The sequence below is a fragment of the Elephas maximus genome, chromosome 11 (assembly GCF_024166365.1).
Source record: "Elephas maximus indicus isolate mEleMax1 chromosome 11, mEleMax1 primary haplotype, whole genome shotgun sequence".
NCBI classification, from domain to species: Eukaryota; Metazoa; Chordata; class Mammalia; order Proboscidea; family Elephantidae; genus Elephas; species Elephas maximus.
The window spans coordinates 67,767,888-67,789,370 of record NC_064829.1 but is presented as its reverse complement, the minus strand read 5'-3'; the positions used below and the strand labels follow the sequence as shown (position 1 = coordinate 67,789,370).

Genomic DNA, 21,483 nt, shown 5'->3' with positions numbered 1-21,483 from the left:
TTTCAGTTAGCAGCCAAGCACTTAACCACGGTGCCACCAGGGCTCCCAAGGATGTTTTTGTATTATGGTGACATCTTTGTAAGAATGGATTCTATAGACAGCGTTTTAAGAATGTGCCTATTGTGGGAGAAATACTAATAATACAATTGCCTGCTTTTTGTAAAGCACAATGAAATTCTAATCCACTGCACACTTTCTGGAAAGACAGTAATTAATAGAAAAATTAAAAAACCCACTGGGTCATAGCACACTTTGTCCAGATGTCCAATTTCCCAAACTCAACTCAGCACCTTGTGCTTCACGTGGAGCCCCATCCTTGGAAACCTCCTACCTCTCCCGTGGCTATCACGTGTTACCAGAGTTACCCGCCTCTCTTCCCTGTGCCCCTCACACCCATCTTCACCACCTGCTTTCACAGACAAGACTCTGGGTGCAATGGGGCCTTCAATAGCCTCCGGGGCCGAAAAAGAGGTGCTGGGAGACAGACACATTTCCCAGGCGAGGATCAGCAGCAGGGGCCAACTCTTCTTTTGAGCAAAACGGCCGCTCCTTCCCACCCCGCCCTCCCGCCCCTCACCAGGTCCCAGGGCTCTAGCGTGGACGGCGCCCGGAGGCTCCCTGGCGCCCCCTGGTGTTCCCAGAGCAGCGGCCACAGCAGCAGCAGGAAAACACAGCCACGTGCCCGAGCAGAAAGCACTCCTCGGTGACTGTGGGTTGTGGCAAGGACAGGGACAGGGGCAGAAATGTCTGGAGATAACCCTTTTTAAAATTAAACGTTCATTTTAAAAATGTTGTTGTTAGTTGCCCTCAAATGGACTCCGACACATGGCGACCCCATGTGTGCAGAGTAGAACAGCTCCACAGGGGTTTCAAGGCTGTGACAATTCGGAAGCAAGTCTCCAGGCCTTTCTTCCAAGGTGCCTCTGGGTGGGTTCAAACCACCAACCTTTTGGCTAGTAGTTGAGAGCTTAACCGTTAGCCATTAGCATCACCCAGGGACTCCTTTTTTATATTAAGGACCAGATCGTGTATTTTATTCTAAAGTGGCCACTGTGCTAGCAAGCTTAGAAGGGCCGGATCTGCCGTTGTAGAAGCAACTTTCAATGCCAAGCAGGAGGCAATAGCCCCCGTGAATGAGCAGGTGGGGACAGGCTGCCCAGCGAGCTTCTGCAGAGTGGGATCCACTCATCAAGCACCAGGAGTGTGAGCTTGAGAACAAACGGGTCTCAGATGTCTCTGCAGTAACCAGAACGGTGAGAGGTTTAGAAATGACTAACTGAGGAAGAATTGACGGAATTGGATATGCTGGGCCTTGAGAGGAGATGAATCAGGGCCATGAAGAATGCGAGGGGGTCGTTCTGTCCCAGACGGTGCGTACCGGGCTTTTATTCTTATTCTGTATCTAGCTGACTTACGTGGAGCAACTGGTTATGATGAACTGGAACTCTGAAAGCTTTGTCTGATTGTGCAGAGGGACCCTGTATAACGGCACCTTCAGGATGCCGTGAGAAAAGCACAACTGGGATCGAAGCTGTAGGCTTTCATCTCCTAGGTGCTCCCCTAGGGAGCGAGGAGGCCCTAGAAGGCCTGGGGGCTGTGATGGACGAAACCAGGCCCACAGCCATGTGTAGATGAACTGGTGGGGAAAGACGTGAGAGGCAGGTGGCCAGTGCTGCCAGTCCTTCAGCAGCCCAGCCAAAACCGAACCAAGCGCGCTTCCATCAAGTGGGACTCCAGCTCCTGGCAACTCCGTGTGTGCAGGGGTAGAACTGTGTTCCGTAGAGTTTCCAGTGGCTGATTTTTCAGAAGTAGATCACCAGGTCTTTCTTCCGAGGCACCTCTGGGTGGACTTGAACCTTCAGCATTTTGGTTAGTAGTTGAGCACAAACCGTTTGGCCCACCCAACAATGCCCTACAGCAGCCCAGGGGAGGGCTAATGGAGGCCCGATCCCGGAGGAGTTACAGTTGGAAAGGGAGCAACAGATTCCTGAATATTCACGTGGATTTCCTCCCTGGGCTCAGCAGCTGAGGCCATCTAAGGAACATGCCAGCCATCTCTTCCTCTCCATTTTCTAAGTTCTTTTCCTAGAGCAGTGCCATCACCAGAAAGCTGGGTTCCTGGACTCCTTGACGCCAGTGTCTGAATGCTATCAGCTTTTCATTAAACTCTTTTTTTTGTTGTTGTTGTTTTTTAATATTTTATTGTTGTCGATGAAAGTTTACACAGCAAATTAGATTCTCATTTAACAATTTCTATACATATTGTTCAGTGACATTGGTTACATTTTTCACAATATGTCAGCATTCTCATTATTTCCATTTTGGTTGTTCTGTTTCTGTTAACCTAGCTTCCCTGTCTCCCCTTACCATGTCATCTTTGGTCTAGGGAAAATGTTTACCAGCTGGTTTCATTCAGATGATTATTTAGAGGAGCATAGTACTGACGGGTTATATTATTTATTTTATGAACCAATCTTATCTGACTGAAAGATAGCCTCCTCAAGTGGTTTGAGTTCCAAGTTAAACGGGTATCCCAGGGTGGTAGCCTCTGGGGTTCCTCTAGTCTCTACCAGTCCGGTAAGTCTGGGATTTTTTTAGAAATTTGCATTTTGTTTTACATTTTTCTCCCATTCTATCTGGAACCATCTATTGTGTCCCTGGGTGGAATGGCCTGTAGTGGTAGCTGGACACCATCTAGTTCTTCTGGTCTCAAGGTAGGTGAGGCTGTGGTTCCTGTAGACTATTAGTCCTGTAGACTAGTTTCTTCTTTGAGTCTTTGATTTCCTCCTTCCTCTTTTGTTCTGGACGAGTAGAGACCTATAGTTGTGTCTTAGATGACTACTCGCAAGCTTTTAAGACCCCAGACACTGCTCACCAAACTAGGATGTAGAACATTATCTTTATGAACTATATTGTGCCAATTCACCAACCTGCCCCAAGAAAATATGGTCCTAAGCCCAGTTAAACTCTTACTTTTTTAACCACAAAAAAGCACGTATCCTAAGTGTACACTCACTGCATAATCATAAAGCTCCTGTATAAATAAAAGGACTTGTCCAAGGTCAAAAAGCTTACTTGTGGCAAGGGGGGTTGAGCCTCCTTATTCTTCAGTGCTTTTTTAATGCCTATTCTCCTTAACCAAAAAAACCAACCAGATGCTCTGAGTGAGTGCCAACTCGTGGAAACCCATGTGTGTCAGAGTAGGACTGTGGTCCCTAGGGTTTTCAAAGGCTGATTTTTCAGAAGTAGATCACCAGGCCTTTCTTCCACGGGACCTCTGGGTGGACTCGAACTGCCAACCTTTTTGTTAGCAGCCGAGCATATTAACCATTTGCAGCACCCACAGACTCCTCATTCTCCCTACATCCTCTTGAAATTCTGAGTCTCCATCTTTGATGGTAGAATTTAGAACTGAACACTACTGCCTAAGAAAGAAAATGGTACTGGGCAGAAAGCAAGAGGCTCCAGGACCTTGTTGGGTTCCGAATAACAACCTGCCCTCCCCAAGTGTTGGCAGAAGCCTTAGCCCTGTGCTATTTTATCAAATCCACACTGGGTAAGCAGCAGTAGTTTAATAGTATTAACAGTCCACAGGGAAATTGACACATTCAAAGTGCCCTCGGGCTAACGAGGACAACCCCCTTGGGCACCCCATTCACAATTCCTCAGGGTCACCATCACAGCGGTTATATAACAGCAGGAGGCAGGTCTGAGCCCTTCCTTTTTCTGAGGCCCAATGAGAGCAGATTTGAGGAAAATGTCTTCCCGGGAGCTGTCAGCTCTAATGAGGGTAACTGCGTCACATTCTGGAATTACAGCTGCGTTTTCTAAAGAAATTATTTGGCTGGTGTTTCCTAGGAAAAAGAGTTTTACTCTATTGCTGATTGGGAAAAGCAAATTTGGCTTCTTTAAAAAGGAACAATGTAGGCCTGGCCCACTAGACAAACAGAAAAAGGCCCCATAGCCCAAATTTGTTAATTGTTCATGACAACGGCATTTGTCCTACTGATGTCCTTTGATGATCGTTTTTAATTGCAGTCATCAGATAAGTAATCAAATAAGTGTGGTAGTCAAACTTGAGTAATCTGAAGTATATATTGTTGTTGTTGCCATTGTTAGTTGCTGATGAGCCAGCTCTGACTCGTGGAGAGACCTTATGTATAACAAAAGGAAACTTGCCCCATCTTCATGATCGTTGGTATGTTTGAGTCCATTGTTGGAACCCTTGAAGTATATATACAGCCAACTACATAAATCATTGCTGGAGAAATCTGTGGCAGCCTGCTTCTGTAAAGATCTACAGCGTTGGGAACCCTATGGGGCAGTTCTACTCTGTCCTATGGGTCGCTATGAGTCGGAATTGACTCAGGAGCAGTGGGTTTAGTTTGGTGCATAAATCACTTCAGTGTTTATGTACACATGTCCAGCCTATGTCGGCTTCCTCTAGTTTTCAATGTATGGGTAATTAATAATAATAATAAAACAGTTGCAATGGAGTCAATTCTGACTCATGATGACCCCATATGTTGCAGAGTAGAGCTGCGCTCCTTAGGGCTTTCAAGGCTCTGACCTTTTGGAAGCAGATCACCGGTTTGTTGTTGTTGTGTCCTGCCAAGTCAATTCCAACTCTTAGCGACACCATGTGACAGGGTGGAACTGCCTCATAGGGTTTCCTAGGCTATAATCCTTATGGGGGACCCCTGGTGGTGCAGTAGTTAAGAGCTAACACCACTAACCAAAAGGTCAGCAGTTCAAATCCACCAGCAGCTCCTTGGAAACCCTGTGGGGCAGTTCTGCTCTGTCCTATAGGGTAGCTATGAGTTGAAATCAACTCTGTGGCGATTGTTTTTTGTGTGTGTGAGTAAATAGTTCTCAACTCATCCTCCACTGCAGGCCTTCATCATTTCTCACCTGTATTGCTACAACAGCTCCTAAGTCACTTTTCTGCTTCAAGTCTTGCCCCCCTCAAAAACCCAAGGTGAAGTTTCTAAAACACACGTCTGATCCTGTTCCTCCTCTGTTTAAAAAAAAAAAAAAAGGCTTCCAATCCCTTTTTAAAATAAAATCCAAACTCCCAGACCTGCACCCATGATTTGGCTCCTGTCTCCCTAGCTTCACCTGCCACTCCCTGCCCAGGCTGTACCTTCCTCATACCCTTCTCCTGTATCTGCTCCTCAGGGACCCTCTCCCAAGGGGGTAACTCCTATTCTTCTGTAAGATTTGGTCTAGTGCTGCTTCTTCCAGTCTTCCTCGACCTCTCACCCGGACCCTGGGCTGGATGGGGTCACTCTCCCGCTTGTTCCCCTAAGTCCTTTCATGCATATCTTTAACATCGTCTTGCTCTTGTTGGGTACCGTCCAGTTGATTCCAGCTTTTAGCAACCCCATGTGACAGAGTAGAACTGCTCAACAGGGTTTCCTAATTTGTAATCTTTATAGGAAGGAGCCCTGGTGGCACAGAAGTTAAGTGTTCGGCTGCTAACCAAAAGGTCAGTGGTTGGAACCCACCAGCTGTTCCTCAGAAGAAAAATGTGGCAGTCTGTTTCCATAAAGATTACAACCTGGGAAACCCTATGGGGCAGTTCTACTCTGGCCTATAGGGTCACTATGAGTCAGAATTCACTCGTCAATGGAAATGCGTTTGTTTGTTTTAATTTCTACGGGAGCAGATGGCCAAGTCTTTTCTCCCATGGAGCTCCTGGTTGGGTTTGAATCACCATCCTTTCAGTTAGTAGCTGAGAGCTTAACCAGTGCACCACCAGAGCTCCTTGACATTGTCTTACCACCCTGAATATTCTCTATATGTGTGTTAGCCTCACCTACTAGACCGTGCGCTCCATAATAAAGGTGCCGACTTTTTCACCTTCATCCTCAGTGCCCAGTACAGTGCCTGACATATAGAAGTTACATACACACAAACACATAACGTTTGCTGAATGAATAGATGGTATTTAGTGAGAAAAAAGATGCACCAAAAGAACAAAGTATCAAAAACAACAGAAATCATTTATCTGCCATAAGAGCTATATTAAAATAAATTTTCATGAAAAAAATAAGCCTAAACATTACAAAGGTTGACTTTATATTATTAATTTAAATGTCATACTTCTTTAAGTAGAGGAAGTAATGCGTTTTAAATAAAGCCACAAGAGTCTTTCCAAAAACAAATGAGCCCCTCTCCCCAGCCAATTCAAAATGTATATGTAAGTCAAGCCAAATTAATAAGAGAAAATAGTTCTACAATGAACCCTAATCCTATTAAGGGAAATTGTCAATCTAGGTTAGTCATTGAAAAATCATGTCGCGCCCCCTGCTGAGCTATATGATTTAGTTACACCTGCTGTTTGTCTGCTGTATTAAGGGCATCGTTCATTTTGAATAAAGAATATTGGAAAAAAAATCTATGAATAGTATTGTTTTTAAACAAGTCACATTAAAAGGTCCATTAGAACTGAATTTAAGCTTACTTCTTAAAATAATAATAATAAAGGTGGTTCTGTGAACTTTATTTGCCAGCCTCCTTCAGATTAGGAGTTCTTGGGCTGCCCAGCAGGGTCTGAGACATCAAAACCTCCTGTTTCTGAGCAGCTGTTTCTGGTGGCAGGGCCCAGTAGGCCACCTTCTCCTCCTCCCCTCTCCACCCTGCCCCCATCCAGTTGATGACTCCTGCTCTCCCCTTGAAAGAGCAATGGACGAAAGTCCAGAGGGGACATGGGGCTGGAAGGACAAGTCACTGGATACTTAGTATAGTAGGAATTCATACACGTTATTTAGCCACACCAGCTTTCTTATGTAATCCTCACAGCCGCCCTATAAGGTAAATCAATAACTAAACCTGCTGTCATCAAGTCAATTCCGACTTAGGGGTGTGCTGAGGGCCCTGAGTAATGACTGAAGAAGGAATAACAGTGGTGTGGTGTAGCAGAGGAGAGATCCCTGAGAGGCACAAATAACTTGTGCTTGACTGCTAACCTTAAGGTTGGGGGTTCAAACCCAACCAAGGACACCAGGAAAGAAAGGCCTGGCAATCTGAATAAGACGGATGGTGCAGATTTAACTTCTTGAGTGAGAAGTGTCGGCTTTTAATGTTGATTGAGAGTGTGCATGTATCAGGCCTTACATGGAATGAGAATTCCCAACTCTCAGTTGTGCCCGTCTTAAACCGTTAGGAAGGCATTCCACAGGGACTCAAGACGCTCTTGTTGTTTTTGTTGTTGTTAGTTGCTGTCAAGTGGATTCCAACTCATGGCAACCCCATGTGTGCAGAGTAGAACTGCTCCATAGGGTTTCAAGGCTGTGACCTTTCAGAGGCAGATTGCCAGGCCGGTCTTCTAAGCGTTCTCTGGGGGAGGGGCTCGAACTGCCAGCCTTTGGGCTAGTAGTGGAGCACGTAACCACTTGCACCACCCAGGGACTCCTAAAGGTCACTAATCCAAGGCTTTCGTTTACAGATAAGAAACTGAGGTCCTGAGAGATGAAAATACTTGCATAAATGTTGTTCAGCTTGTTAGCAGGTGTGGACCCAGCACTGCTGCCAGGATGGTTTAGCAAGAAAAACATGGCTATTGGAGTCAGGTCTGTTTGGTGTCCAATCTTGCCTTGCCACTTAGTGCTGTGTGACACTGGGCAGTCACTTTCCCTTTCTGACCTGGTATTCTCATTTATGACGGAGAAATAATATCGACCTCCCTTATCTACGGCTGCTAAACAAAAGGTAGGCAGTTCAAATCCACCAGGCGCTACTTGGAAACTCTATGGGGCAGTTCTACTCTGTGCTATAGGGTCGCTCTGAGTCGGATTCGACACCATGACAACAGTTTTTTTTTACAGGGAGGAGACTGGATGGCAATGGGTTTGTTTTTTGGGGGGTAGCTGAGAAGCAGCTAGCAAGGCCCAGGCAAGGATCTCAACACCTCTGCGCATTAGCAACAGTCTCAACACCACAGCACACCCTGGAATCACCTGGAAAGCTTTTTAGCAGTGCTATTTTTTTTTATTGCCTAGAGGGACAGCCTGGTGTTTCAGTGGTTAAGTACTACAGCTGCTAACCAAAAGGTCAGCAGTTTGAATTCACCAGGCGCTCCTTGGAAACTCTGTTGGGCAGTTCTACTGTGTCCTATAGGATGGCTAAGGTTTAGAATCACCTTGATGGCAATGGGTTATTTTTTGGTTATTGCCTGGAAAAAATACTGAAGTTGTCAAGGATTTCATTTTACTTGGATCCACAATCAACACCCAAGGAAGCAGCAGACAAGAAATCAAATGACTTATTGCACAGGGCAAATCTTTGCAAAAGACCTCTTTAAAATGTTAAAAAACAAAGACGTCCTTTGAGGACTAGGCGCACCTGACCTAACCCATGGTATTTTCAATTGCCTCATATGCATACAAAAGCTAGACAATGAATTAGAAAGACCAAAGAAGAATTGTTGCCTTTGAATTATGGTGTTAGCAAAGAATATGAATATATATACCATGGACTGCCAGAAGAATGAACAAGTCTGTCTTGGAAGAAATACAGCCAGAGTGCTCCTTGGAAGAGAGGATGGCAAGACTTGGTCTCACGTAGTTTGGACATGTTATCAGGAGGGACCAGTCCCTGGTAAAGGACATCATGCTTGTTAAAGTAGGGGGTCAGTGAAAAAGAGGAAGACTCTCAATGAGATGGAGTGACATAGTTGCTGCAACAGTGGGTTTAAGCATAACAATGATTGTGAGGGTGGCACAGGACTGGACAGTATTTCGTTCTGTTGTACATAGGGTGGCTATGAGTCAAAACAAACTCAATGGCACCTAACAACAACAACAACATTGCCTGGGGAAGAAGCCCTGGTGGCTCAGTGGCTAAGTCCTTGGCCGCTAACCTAAAGGTTTGCAGTTTGAGAGAGTGGTGCTTGGGGTCTTACACGCTAGCAAGCGGCCATCTAAGATGCATCAATTGGTCTCAACCCACCGGGAGCAAGGAACAATGAAGAACACCAACGACACAAAGTAATTACAAGCCTAAGAGACAGAAATGACCATATAAACCAGAGACTACATCAGCCTGAGATCAGAAGAACTAGATGGTGCCCGGCCACAACCGATGACTGCCCTGACAGGGAGCACAACAGAGAACCCCTGAGGGAGCAGGAGATCAGTGGGATGCAGACCCCAAATTCTCGTAAAAAAGCAGACTTAATGGTCAGACTGGGACTAGAAGGACCCAAGAGGCCATGGTCCCCAGACCTTCTGTTAGTCCAAGACAGGAAGCATTCCCAAAGCCAACTCTTCAGACTGGAATATGGGATGGAAAATGATACTGGTAAAGAATGAGCTTCTAGCATCAAGTAGACACATGAGACTATGTTGGCATATCCCGTCTGGAGGGGAAAGGAGAGGGGAAAGGGAGCCAGAAGCTGCCCGAATGGACACGAGGAGAGAGAGTGGAGGGGAGGACTGTGCTGTCTCATTAGGGGGAGAGTAATTAGGAGTGTATAGCATTGCACTGGGCAAATCTGCTGCAAAGGACCTTTTCAAAGTGTTGAAGAGCAAAGATGTCACCCTGAAGACTATGGTGCGCCTGACCCAAGCCATGGTATTTTCAATCTCATCATATGCATATGAAAGCTGGACAATGAATAAGGAAGACCGAAGAAGAGTTGATGCCTTTGAATTGTGGTGTTGGTGAAGAACATCGAATATACCATGAACTACCAAAAGAACAAACAAATCTGTCTTGGAAGAAGTGCGGCCAGAATGCTCCTTAGAGGCAAGGATGGCGAGACTGTGTCTTACATACTTTGGACATGTTGTCAGGAGGGATCAGTCCCTGGAGAAGGACATCTTGCTTGGTAGAGTACAAGGTCAGCGGAAAAGAGGAAGACCCTCAACAAGGTGGATTGACACAGTGGCTGCAACAATGAGCTCAAGCATAACAACGATTGTAAGGATGGATCGGGACCGGGCAGTGTTTCGTTCAGTTGTGCATAGGGTCACTGTGAGTCGGAACCGACTCGACGGCACCTAACAACAACAACAACAGCAAAGTGTGTGTAAATTTTTGTATGAGAGACTGACTGATTTGTAAACTTTCACTTAAAGCACAATAAAAATTAATTAAAAAAAAAAAAAGATTTGCAGTTTGAACCTGCAAGCTTCTCTGCAGGAGAAAGATTTGGCAGTGTGCTTCCATAAAGATTACAGCCTTGGAAGCCCCATGGGGCAGTTCTACTCTGTTCTATAGGGTCGCTAGGGGTCAGAATCAACTCGAGGGCAATGAGTTTGGTTTGGTTTATTGCCTGGGGCTATATCCAAATATCTGGAAGTGGGGAGCTGGAGGTAGATATTTACAAACCATTCAGAGGCTTAGTTAGGGTCAAGAGCCACTGCCCCTGGGAGAGAGAACAAATACTTGGTTCTGCCCATCAGCACTAACTGCTCAGAACGAGTAAGGACACAGCTGCTGAGCCTGGCTGGCAAGTGGCTCACTTCTGCTTCCTACCCCATCCAGCCTGAAGACCACATGCCCACTGCTTGCTGTTACTTTCTATGGCTGTGTTTGTGAAATGACTATATTTTTTTTAACTATTGCACTCCCCCAACCTTCCCAGGTCTACCAAGGCAGCAAGTGTGTCTTAGATTATAAGCTCCTGCAGGACAGGAACCTGGCATTGCTAGGTCACTCTGTCTAGAGGCCAGTGTAGCTCTGCTCACTCACAACCAGGACAGGAAGGAGCAATTTGTGAAGACAGTGACAGCTAAAGTCCATGACTCTCGCAGAATCTGTAGACGTAGAATGCCGAATCAACTAGCCAAAGGGAAACAAATCCATCAGTCAGTCTAGCCGTCTGGTATCACTGATGTTAGTTGCCATCGAGTTGATTCTGACCCATGGTAACGCCATGTGTGCAGAGTAGAACTGCTCCCTAAGGCTTTCTTGGCTGTAATAATGGAAGCAAATCGCCAGGCCTTTTCTTATGCGGCATCACTGAGTTGGTTCAAACCACCAACCTTTAGGTTAGCAGTCGAGTGCCACCTAGAAACCTTGTCTGGTGTCATATAGACCAAAAATAAACAAACCAAAAACAAAATCAGATTTACCTGGGATCAATCAGGTCGGGGACAGTATTTGTTTATACACCAAGCTTGATTGACTAGACTCTAACAAATGGAGAACGCTCATTATTTTATCACCTACGATGATAACTGATCATCCTATCTCAAGTTTAGAAGATAAAGGCCAGCTTAGAAAGATCTAGAGAAGGAAGTCTGAGATCCAAAGGGCTGAGATCCGAAGGGCTTACCCTCTGGTGGAGGGTCAGGAATCAGTCACAGTGAAGGACAATGGCAGGATACGGGACTATTTAAATAATGGGGGATTCAGCACTGGCAATTAAGACACTAATTCTGTGGTTAAAAACCAAGAGGTTAAAACTGATTCTGCTCGGCTGGCCTAAAACTAATTAGCTCTTAACATCCTGAAACAATATCCCAAATTGGTAAGATTTCTATGAATAAGAACCCTTCTATGTGGAGCCTCTAAGGACAAAATATAGCCTACGAGTACCCTCATATGCTGGCTCGCTTTGCTCACTCATTCACTCAGTCATTCGTACTCAGTTCCTTCGGCACTCGGCCTCCCCGCTCCCTGGAGCTGATTCTGTCTGCCGTGATGCCAACGTACATCGGCTGTCACTGCAGTTTCATTTGGGGGATGTAATGAGGCATTACATGTGTGAACTGTGTCAAAATATTCCTGGTCTCCCAAACCTCGGATGTGCCTGTGGGCAGCAGAAAGTCTGGACAAGACAGTCATTGTTTGGATGGTGGACTGGTCCTACCAGACGGCAGTTCATTAGCTGCAGGAACAAGGCTGCAGTGTCCATGTCCAAATCCCATTCAGGCTCCTTTAATTGCTCGCTCTGTCCGGATCTTTCTCTTAAGGGCTGACACTCTCCCACCCTCTGTCCGTGCCTTCTTTATCCCAGAGACCCTTTCAGCAGGGATCTTCAGACTCAGCTGCTCCTTTTCCTCCAAGTTATTAATAACTGTGGCTACTATGCGTTCAGAGCCTAGAAGCTTATGAGGTTGTTTCACAAACACATCTCTTTCAATAATCTCAGTATTCTTCTGGGTGGCCCTCTGGATTTTGGGCATCAGAATTAGAGAGTGACTTGCCCAAGATCACACAGTGGATGAATGACAGGGCCAGGCCTGTAACCCAGGTCTCCTGATTCCCAATCCCACAATCTGTCCCCTGTCATTGGCCCCACCCCTGCAGGACAATGGTCAGGATAGGCTGTGGGTTCTGACAGACGGAGTGCTTACACTTGGCCTGTCGTAGGTCTGGGGCTAGCTCAGTTGGTCCCGACCCAGTGTTACAGAGGCCAGGGACATGGCTTTAGCTTGGGCAACTGACTCCAGTAGTAGAATTGCCACTTGAAGCAACTGTCCTGCTGATGGAGGTTTAGTAGCATCATCATTCTAGAATGTTCTATTTTGTGACCTCACCCAATACTACTTTAGGCCTGTATAGCTGGAGCCACCTGCCCTGGACCCCATGCTTTAGAAGGCTCCCCTCTGTCCCTCCTCTAGCCACATTTCATCACACGGGCTGAAGAGTCTGCAGAGTCAAAGGGACATGCCTACCCAGTGCCCACACTCCTCTTTTCAACCACACTATGGTTGTCCAGGACCTAGAATTCCTGCCCAGATGCATTCCAGAGCTTGTGCAGGCCTCTTCACCAGGCCTGTCCTACTGGGGTGCTCCGGGCTGTTGGCCTGAGCACCCCTAGGCCTGAGGACTGGGGGGCCGGCCTACACGTCTGTGCTCAAGGCCCTTCCCAGGGAGGGAGGCAGCCAGAGATTGGAAGAGAGGGCCAAGTGGTGGGTTGGGGACGTTTATTGGGGCTCATCCTCCGGGTCCCATAAATATTACAGAGGGGCTGACCAGAGGTAAGGGAAGGTGGGCCTAGCTAGGTAGATTTCTCCAGAATTGAGGGCTTAGTGTCCAAAGGGAAAAGAATAGGCCTGTGTGATTAGGAAAGCCAAGCCTGTGGAGCAAAGGCAGGAGTTGTTCCTAAGCAACAGGTAAGGTGCAAAGAGAGCAAAGCCCTCTGATGGGCCAGCTACGGTGTGCAGGCAGCAGGGTTACGGAGTGTAAACCCCCCTCCCTACTCTGAGGGTGATTATTTTTATGAATAGCTACCATTCACTGTGTACTTAACCGCCACTGCCGACAAGTCAATTCCGACTCATAGTGACCCTGTAGGACAGAGTAGAACCACCCCGTAGAGTTTCCGAGGAGCGCCTGGCAGATCCGAAATGCCGACTGCTTGGTTAGCAGCTGTAGCACTTAACCACTGTGCCACCAGGGTTTCTGCTGTGTGCTTAGTATAGTCTAAATAATTCAGTTATCAGGTAATTAATCCTCTACAATTCTAAGGCAAATTATGTGATCCCTAATTTATGTTGCTGTTAGGTGCCATCTAGTCGGTTCCAACTCAGAGTGACCCTGTGTACAACAGAAGAAAACACTGCCAAGTCCTGTACCATCCTCACAATCATTGCTATATTTGAACCCATTATTGCAGCCACTGTGTTAATCCATCTCTTTAAGGGTCTTCCTCTTTTTCACTGACCATCTACTTCACCAACCGAGATGTTCTTCTCCAGGGAATGATCTGTCCTGATAACATGTCCAAAGTACGGGAGATGAAGTCTTGCCATCCTCTCTTCCAAGGAGCACTCTAGCTATATTTCTTCAAGACAGACTTGTTCTTTCTTCTGGCAGTCTATGGTATATTCAGTATACTTCACCAACACCATAATTCAAAAGCATCAATTCTTCTTCGGTCTTCCTTATTCATTGTCCTGCTTTCACATGCATATGAAATGATGGAAAATGTCATGGCTTGAGTCAGGTGCACCTTAGTCCTCAAAGTGACATCTCTGCTTTTTAATACTTTAAAGAGGTGTAACAGATTTGCCCAGTGCAATACGTCATTTATTTTCCCGACTGCTGCTTCCATGGGCGTTGACTGTGGACCCAAGTAAAATGAAATCCTTGACAACATCAATCTTTTCTCCATTTATCCTGATGTTGCTTATTGGTCCAGTGTGTGTACTTTTGTTTTCTTTATGTTGAGGTGTAATCCATACTGAAGGCTGTAGTCTTTGATCTTCATCACTAAGTGCTTCAATTCCTCTTCACTTTCAGCAAGCAAGGCTGTGTCATCTGCATAACACAGGTTGTTAACGAGTCTTCCACCAATCCTGATGCTACATCCTTTTTTCATATACTCCAACTTCTCAGATTATTTGCTTGGCAGACAGACTGAATTAGGATGGTGAAAGGATACAACCCTGACACACACCTTTCTTGATTTTAAACCATGCAGTATATCCCTTTGTTCTGTTCAAAGAACTGAATCTTGGTTCAGCATTAGCACAATTAAGTGATCTGGAATTCCCATTCTTTGCAATGTTATCCATAATTTGTTATGATCCACACAGTCAAATGCCTTTTCATAGTCAACAAAATATAGGTAAACATCTTTCTGGTATTCTCTGCTTTCAGCCAAGATCCATCTGACAACAATGACATCCTACATTCCATGTCCTCTTCTGAATCCAGCTTGAATTTCTGGCAGTTCCCCGTCAATGTACTGCTGCAACTGCTTTTGAATGATCTTCAGCAAAATTTTACTTGCTTGTGATATTAATGATATTGTTCGATAATTTCTACATTCTGTTGAATCATCTTTGTTTGGAATGGGAACAAATATGGATCTCTTCCAGTCTGTTGGCCAGGTAGCTGTCCTCCAAATTTCTTGGCACAGAGGAGTGAGCACCTCTGACGCTGCATCTGTTTGTTGAAACATCTCAATTGGTATTCTCTCGATTCCTGGAGCCTTGTTTTTTGCCATTCCCTTCAGTGCAGCTTGGACTTCTTCCTTCAATACCATATCTGCTCTTGATCATATGCTACCTCTTGAAATGGTTGAATGTCAACTAATTTTTTTTGGTACCGTGACTATGTATTCCTTCCATTTGCTTTTGATGCTTCCTGCGTCATTCAATATTTTTCCCATAGAGTCCTTCAAAATTGGAACTCGAGCCTTGAGTTTTTTTCTTCAGTTCTTTTAGCTTGAGTAATGGCAAGTGTATTCTTGCCTTTTGGTGTTCTATATTCAGGTCTTTGACTATTTCATTATAACACTTTAATTTGTCTTCTTGAGCCGACTTTTGAAATCTTCCGTTCAGCTCTTTTTCCTCGTCATTTCTTCCTTTCACTTTAGCTACTCTGCGTTCAAGAGCAACTTTCAGAGTCTCTTCTGACGTCTATTTTGGTCTTTTTTTTCTTTCCTGTCTTTTTAATGACCTTTTGCTTTCTTCACGTATGATGTCCTTGATGTCTTCCAACAACTTGTCTGTTCTTCCATCATTAGTGTTCAATGAGTCAAACCTGTTCTTGAGATGGTCCCCAAATTCAGGTGGGATATGCTCAGGGTCGTATTTTGGCTCTCACAGACTCGTTTGAATCTTCTTCATCTTCAACTTGGACTTGCATATAAGCAATTGATCGTCTGTTCCGAAGGTGGCCCCTGGCTTTGTTCTGACTGATGGTATTGAGATTTCTGTTGTCTCTTTCCACACATATAGTCAATTTGATTCCTGTGTTTTCCATCCAGTGATGTCCATGTGTATAGTAGCCATTTATGTTATTGAAAAAAGGTATTTGCAATGAAAAAGTCGTTCGTCAGCAAAATTTTATCATTTGATCTCTGGCATTGTTTCTCTCGCGAAGGCCATATTTTCCAACTACCAAACCTTCTTTGTTTCCAACTTTCAAATTCCAACCACCAGTAATTACCAATGCATCTTGATTGCATGTTTGATCAATTTCAGACTGCAGAAGCTGGTAAAAATCTTCAATTTCCTTATTTCTGGCATTAGTGGTTAGTTCATAAATTTGAATAATAATCGTATTAACTGGTTTTCCTCGTAGGCATACGAATATTATTCTACCACTGACAGCATTGTACTTCAGGATAGATCTTGAAATGTTCTTTTTGATGATGAATGCGACACCATTCCTCTTCATTTTGTCATTCCCAGCATAGTAGACCACATGATTGTCTGATTCAGAATGGCCAATACCACTCCATTTCAGCTCACTAATGCCTAGGATATCGATCTTTATGCACTCCATTTCATTTTTGATGACTTCCAATTTTCCTAGATTCGTACTTCGTACATTCAATGCTCCAATCATTAATGGATGTTTGCAGCTGTTTTTTCTCATTTTGAGTCATGTTACATCAGCAAATGAAGATCCTGAAAGCTTAACTCCATCCACATCATTAAGGTTGACTCTACTTTGAGGAGGCCACTCTTCTCTAGTCATATTTTGAGTGCCTTTCAACCTGAGGAGCTCATCTTCCAGCATTATATCAGTGTTTCACTGCTATTCATAAGGTTTTCACTGGCCAATTTTTTCAAAAGTAGACTGCCAAGCCCTTCCTCCTAGTCTGTCTTAGTCTGGAAGCTCTGCTGAAACCTGTCCAACAAGGGTGACCCTCCTGGTATTTGAAATACCAGTGGCAAAGCTTCCATCCAATATCACAGGAACACGCAAGCCACCACAGCACGACAAACTGACAGATGCATGATGGCCCCAATTTATAGATAAGAAAATAAAGCTCAGAGTAGTTTTGTAACTTATGCAAAGTAACACAGCTTATAAGTGGTGGAGCTAACTCTCACATTCAGGCAATCTGACTTTCAAGACAATGCCCTTAACCTCTAGGCTACACAGTCCCAACAGGAGTACATAGATAAATTAGTCAACAGCTATGAAAATATTTGAAACTCTGTAGAGCAGAGGACCTACACACATAAGTGTTATCATGGCTATTATAAAATTCTTGCCATCCAGTCAATTCTGACTCATGGTGACCCTACTAGACAGAGTAGAGCTGCCCCGTAGGGTTTCTAAGGCTGTAATCTTTATGGAAGCAGACTGTCACATCTTTCTCCCTTGGAGCTGCTGGTGGGTTTGAACCGCTGACCTTTCCATTAGCAGCCAAGGGCTCCTTGTGCCTCTTATAGTCCTTGACAATAGGCTTATTGAATCATTCTATACACATTTATTTTCTGTGTCTGAGTTCTAAGGCCTTTGAGGAATTTATGGTATAGCCCAGTGGTTTTCAGATGTGATCGAGCCTCAGAATCACCAGAGGGGGCTGGTAAAACCACAGCTTGCTGGGTCTGTCCCCAGAGTTGCTAAATCAGTGGGCCTGGGTGGTGCTCGGGAACGTGCATTTCTAACAAGGTTCCAGCAGACACTGATGCTGCTGATCCTAGGACCCCACTTTGAGAACCACTGGACTAGAGGTTGTGGGGGTCAAGGTCCTCTCTGTGAGCTGTGAGACAAAGTAGAATCTGACTGCTCTCCCTTCCCTGGGCTTCTCTGAGACTGGACAAGGGTAGAAGGTAGCCTCATTGGGGCCACCCAGGTAGGGGAGGAAAAAGTTGTGGGCCAGGTTTTCTTTAGCACCAGCAGGCTGGCTCGCTTCCTTCAGCTCCTCTACCTGCCTTTCCTTTCAGGTTCCAAGTTTGAATCCAGTGAGATCCCCATGGTCTGAATCCACAGAGATCTGACTCTCAGCCAGTGGGTAGGTCCTCCAATTCCCAGGAATGCCTTTTCAAGTGATTTGCATTTTATTTTGGGATGAGTAAGAGAGAGCAGATGTCTTAGGGTTTTCTAGAAAAACTGAACCGGTGACAAACACGTATCTATAGAAAGAGACTTACTTCATGAGAATGGTTGACGCCATTATGGTGGCTGGCAAGGCCACAATCCATAGGTCAGGTGGCAGGCTGGAGACTGTAGGCTTCCATCCCAAGATCCATAGGTCAGGAGGTGGAAAGAGTGACTTTCCAGAATGTCTATTTATAGTCTAGTCTGGGGGCAGACCATACCCTAAGGAAACCCCCCTTTCTTTTTTTTTTTTTGAATAATATTTTATTGTGCTTTTGAGTAAAGGTTTACACAGCAGTTTAGGTTTTCCAGTCAACAGTTTCTACACAAGTTGTTCAGTGACATTGGTTACATTCTTCATAATGCGTGAACATTCTCATTATTTCTGTTCTGGTTGTTCCATTTCCATTAATCTAGTTTCCTTGCCCCCTTACATTCTCATCTTTGTTTTAAAGTAATTGTTGACCGTTTGGTCTCAGGTGATTTTTTTTAAAGGAACACAGTACTTACCGTTGATATTCATTATTTTTTGAGCCAATTTGTTATTTAGCTACAAGGTGACCTCGGGGGTTAGTTTCAGTTCAAGGTTTGAAGAGTATTTCAGAGCAATAGTCTTGGGAAGTCCTCTAATCTCAATTAGTCCAGTAGGTCTGTTCTGTTTTCATTTTAGGACTTTGAGGGTCTGTTCTACATTTTTCTCCCATTCTATCAGGGTCCATCCATTGTGGCCCTGAATAGAGGCAGCTCCCCTTTCGATTGATTGATTGGTTATATTATAGAAGGTGATTATGTTATATTACATTATATTACATTGTGGGACAGAAATTCGTCTATTTGGCCAAGCCACTGGGAACTATGGCGCAGCCAAATTGACACCTAAAATTAACCACTATAGCAGAGATCCTGCCTTTACAAGAGCTGAGAACCACCAGGGTGGAGTCCTGCTCTTCCTCCCTCCCCGAAAGAATCAGAGAATGGTCAGCAAGGGAGGCCACCGCTGGAGGTAAATAAGAAATAAATAGAAATGGAAGACTGGCTGGGAGCCCCTGTGGATTAACTAGCTAATTAATCCCCACCACAGTTTGACGAGGAACTAATTAATCCACTAAGCACTTGGAGGGTCCGAGGCCCTGGCCAAGTGCAGGGAAAGCTTCACTCATCTCGCAGGGCTGATGAGAGCGGCTGCTCTTGAAGTCTTCAGGGAGCCCCCGCGTGAGGACCAGCCTCCTGAAGGCATCCTCTCCTGTGCTCAGAAATCTGCCCCTGAAGCTATTTCCAGAGCCAGGCTCGGCCATCACTCTGAGGGACCCAAATAAAAGAAGAGTGCTCGGAGGAAAGGCTGTAGGCCTCCAGGCTCTCCAAGGATCAGCTAGGGAAGTAGGGAGCCATGGAATGTTAGCCCTGGAGATCTGGCCGCATCGACCCACTTTACAGGTGGAGATTCATGTTTACAAATCACCGTGGCACGCTGTGTGCACCTAGAGACAATATTTCTGAGCATTTCTACTCAGCACCAGACAAGGGGAATTTGTATCTCCCATTAGGTGTTGTCTTTAACTCCACCTAGGAAATCAGCAGGTGCCGAAATCTTTGCAAAATCAAATCAGCTTGGTCTGACAAAGACTTAGACGATCATTTTATCTTCATGTGATTTTTCTTGCGCTTTGGTAAGGAATTCAAGGCTGGTCATGAATAACGCATTAAGGTGGGTCCTAACATCTGCTTGGAGTCCCTGGGTAGCACAAATGGTTGACACGCTTGGCTGCTAACTGAAAGGTTAGAGGTTTGAGTCCACCCAGAGGTACCTCAGAAGAAAGGCCTAGCCATCTACTTCTGGAAAATCAGCCCTTGAAACCCCTGTGAAGCACAGGTCTACTCTGACACACGTGGGGTCGCCATGAGTCAGAGTTGACCCAATGGCAACTGGCTACTGGTTAACAGCTGCTTAGGTCTTTTGCGTCATCAGCTTTTCTGGCACAATTTTTAATCTTATGTGTCCCTGAACCCAGTTTGCCTCATGTTGTAACCTCATCTCAGGAAATTCTCCAACAGCAGCCATCTGAGAATTTCAGTTACCGTCTCTTTTCCCATAGAGCGTTTTTCTTTAGATTATTCTCTCTCATTAAGAATTAAAAAGGCTCTGTAGCCGGGCATTAGGACATTCCAGGACAGCCATGCCCAGGATCACAAAATGAAATGTGTGAGGCAAGCTTTGGTGACAGCATTACTAGAAACAAAGACTAGACTGCCAGCATGCTGAGTAATAAAGAGTTACTGCGTTAATAACGCATTCTTCATGCGCCAGGCTCCGTTGCAGGTCCCAAGGAGGTAAGGTGCATTCAGCATGATTTGAGCCCATAAGGGCTCCGCGTTTAGTAGACAGGAGGGGTAGGCAATGGTAAAGCAGAGGTTGACACTCAAGTGTGATGAGGGCAATGACAGAGCTCTGGCCTTGGTGGAAGCTGCCAGTCAAAACCCCACCTTCCTCATGAGGTCAGCCAGGGCCACTGGGTCACGTCATGGGGATGACAGACTCCAAAACTTGTAGTGCTACCCAGGTGGCGCTGTGCGTGATTCTCAAGCTTAAGTGGGCATCGGTGTCACGAAGAGGGCTGGGCCTCACCCCCAGGGTTTCTGACTCAGTGGGTCTGGGATGGAGCCCAAGAATTTGTATTTCTAACAGGTTTCTTGTACGATGCTAATGCTTTGAGACCACACTTTGGGACTACACTTTGAGAAACACCATGTTGGAAGATTCTGATTGGACCAAGGTGCAGTGAAGGAGGGGCCTCCCAACCAGAAACTATCCCAGCCACCATGACCGCTACCAGGACCCAGCTCTGCTGCTGGATGGCCAAGAGAGCCATTCACTTCCTTCATTCCAAAACAAACAAAAAAAGAAACATTTGCCGTTGAGTCAACTCCAACTCATGGCGACTCCATATGTGTCCGAGTAGAACTATGTTCCAGAGGGTTTTCAATAGCTGATTTTTTGGAAGTAGATCTCCGGGCCTTTCTTCCAAAGTGCATGTGGGTGGACCAAACCACCAACCTTTCACCTAGTAGCTGAGTGCCTTAACTGTGTGAACCAGTCAGGGACTCCTCCTTCATACTAGACAGACCTTTATTTTCCTGCCTCTTTTTAAATTTATAGCTGTCATTTTTAGAGTTATTTCTCTTTCTCTGTATTTTTCCCATAGAGTGAAATGGATGAGAACCAGATCCAGATGGCTGGTGATAATGTGGATTTGCCTGAAGATCTCAGGAAAATGGTAGATGAAGATCAAGAAGAGGAAGAAGACAAGGATTCTATTCTCGGGCAGTTGCAGAATCTCCAGAACATGGACTTGGACACCATCAAAGAAAAGGCCCAGGCCACCTTCACGGAAATTAAGCAGACGGCGGAGCAGAAGTGTTCTGTGATGTGAGGGGGTGTGGGGAGGAGCAGGTCAGTGGGCTGGGGGGAGGGGCACTCTTTGTGGAGCATTGAAAACGTGTATTTTAACGTAGGGAGCACGGTTAGAAAACCATGCCTATAAAGCCCTCTCTACAAACACATAGACAAGAAGGTGGTTGTCCTGAATGTTCCTGGTAGAGTGTTGAACTAGCACCTTGCCACAAGAAGCATGTTGTTGTTGTTAGGTGCCATCGAGTCGGTTCCAACTCATAGCGACCCTACATACTTTCCTTTTAGTTATAAATGTGGCTAAAGTCTGAAATTCAGCGAAGAACACAGAA

General features: G+C 45.3%; 1 protein-coding gene across 1 annotated transcript in view; it reads left to right on the top strand.

Moving 5' to 3' along the window:
- The window catches only part of CPLX4 (complexin 4), a 34,624-nt gene extending 13,451 nt beyond the window's left edge, over positions 1–21,173 (top strand). Inside the window, exon 3 of the mRNA XM_049901126.1 lies at positions 20,946–21,173. Coding sequence (XP_049757083.1) covers positions 20,946–21,173 — 228 coding nt within the window. The remainder of the gene's footprint in view (positions 1–20,945) is intronic.
- The last annotated feature ends 310 nt before the right edge of the window (positions 21,174–21,483 follow it).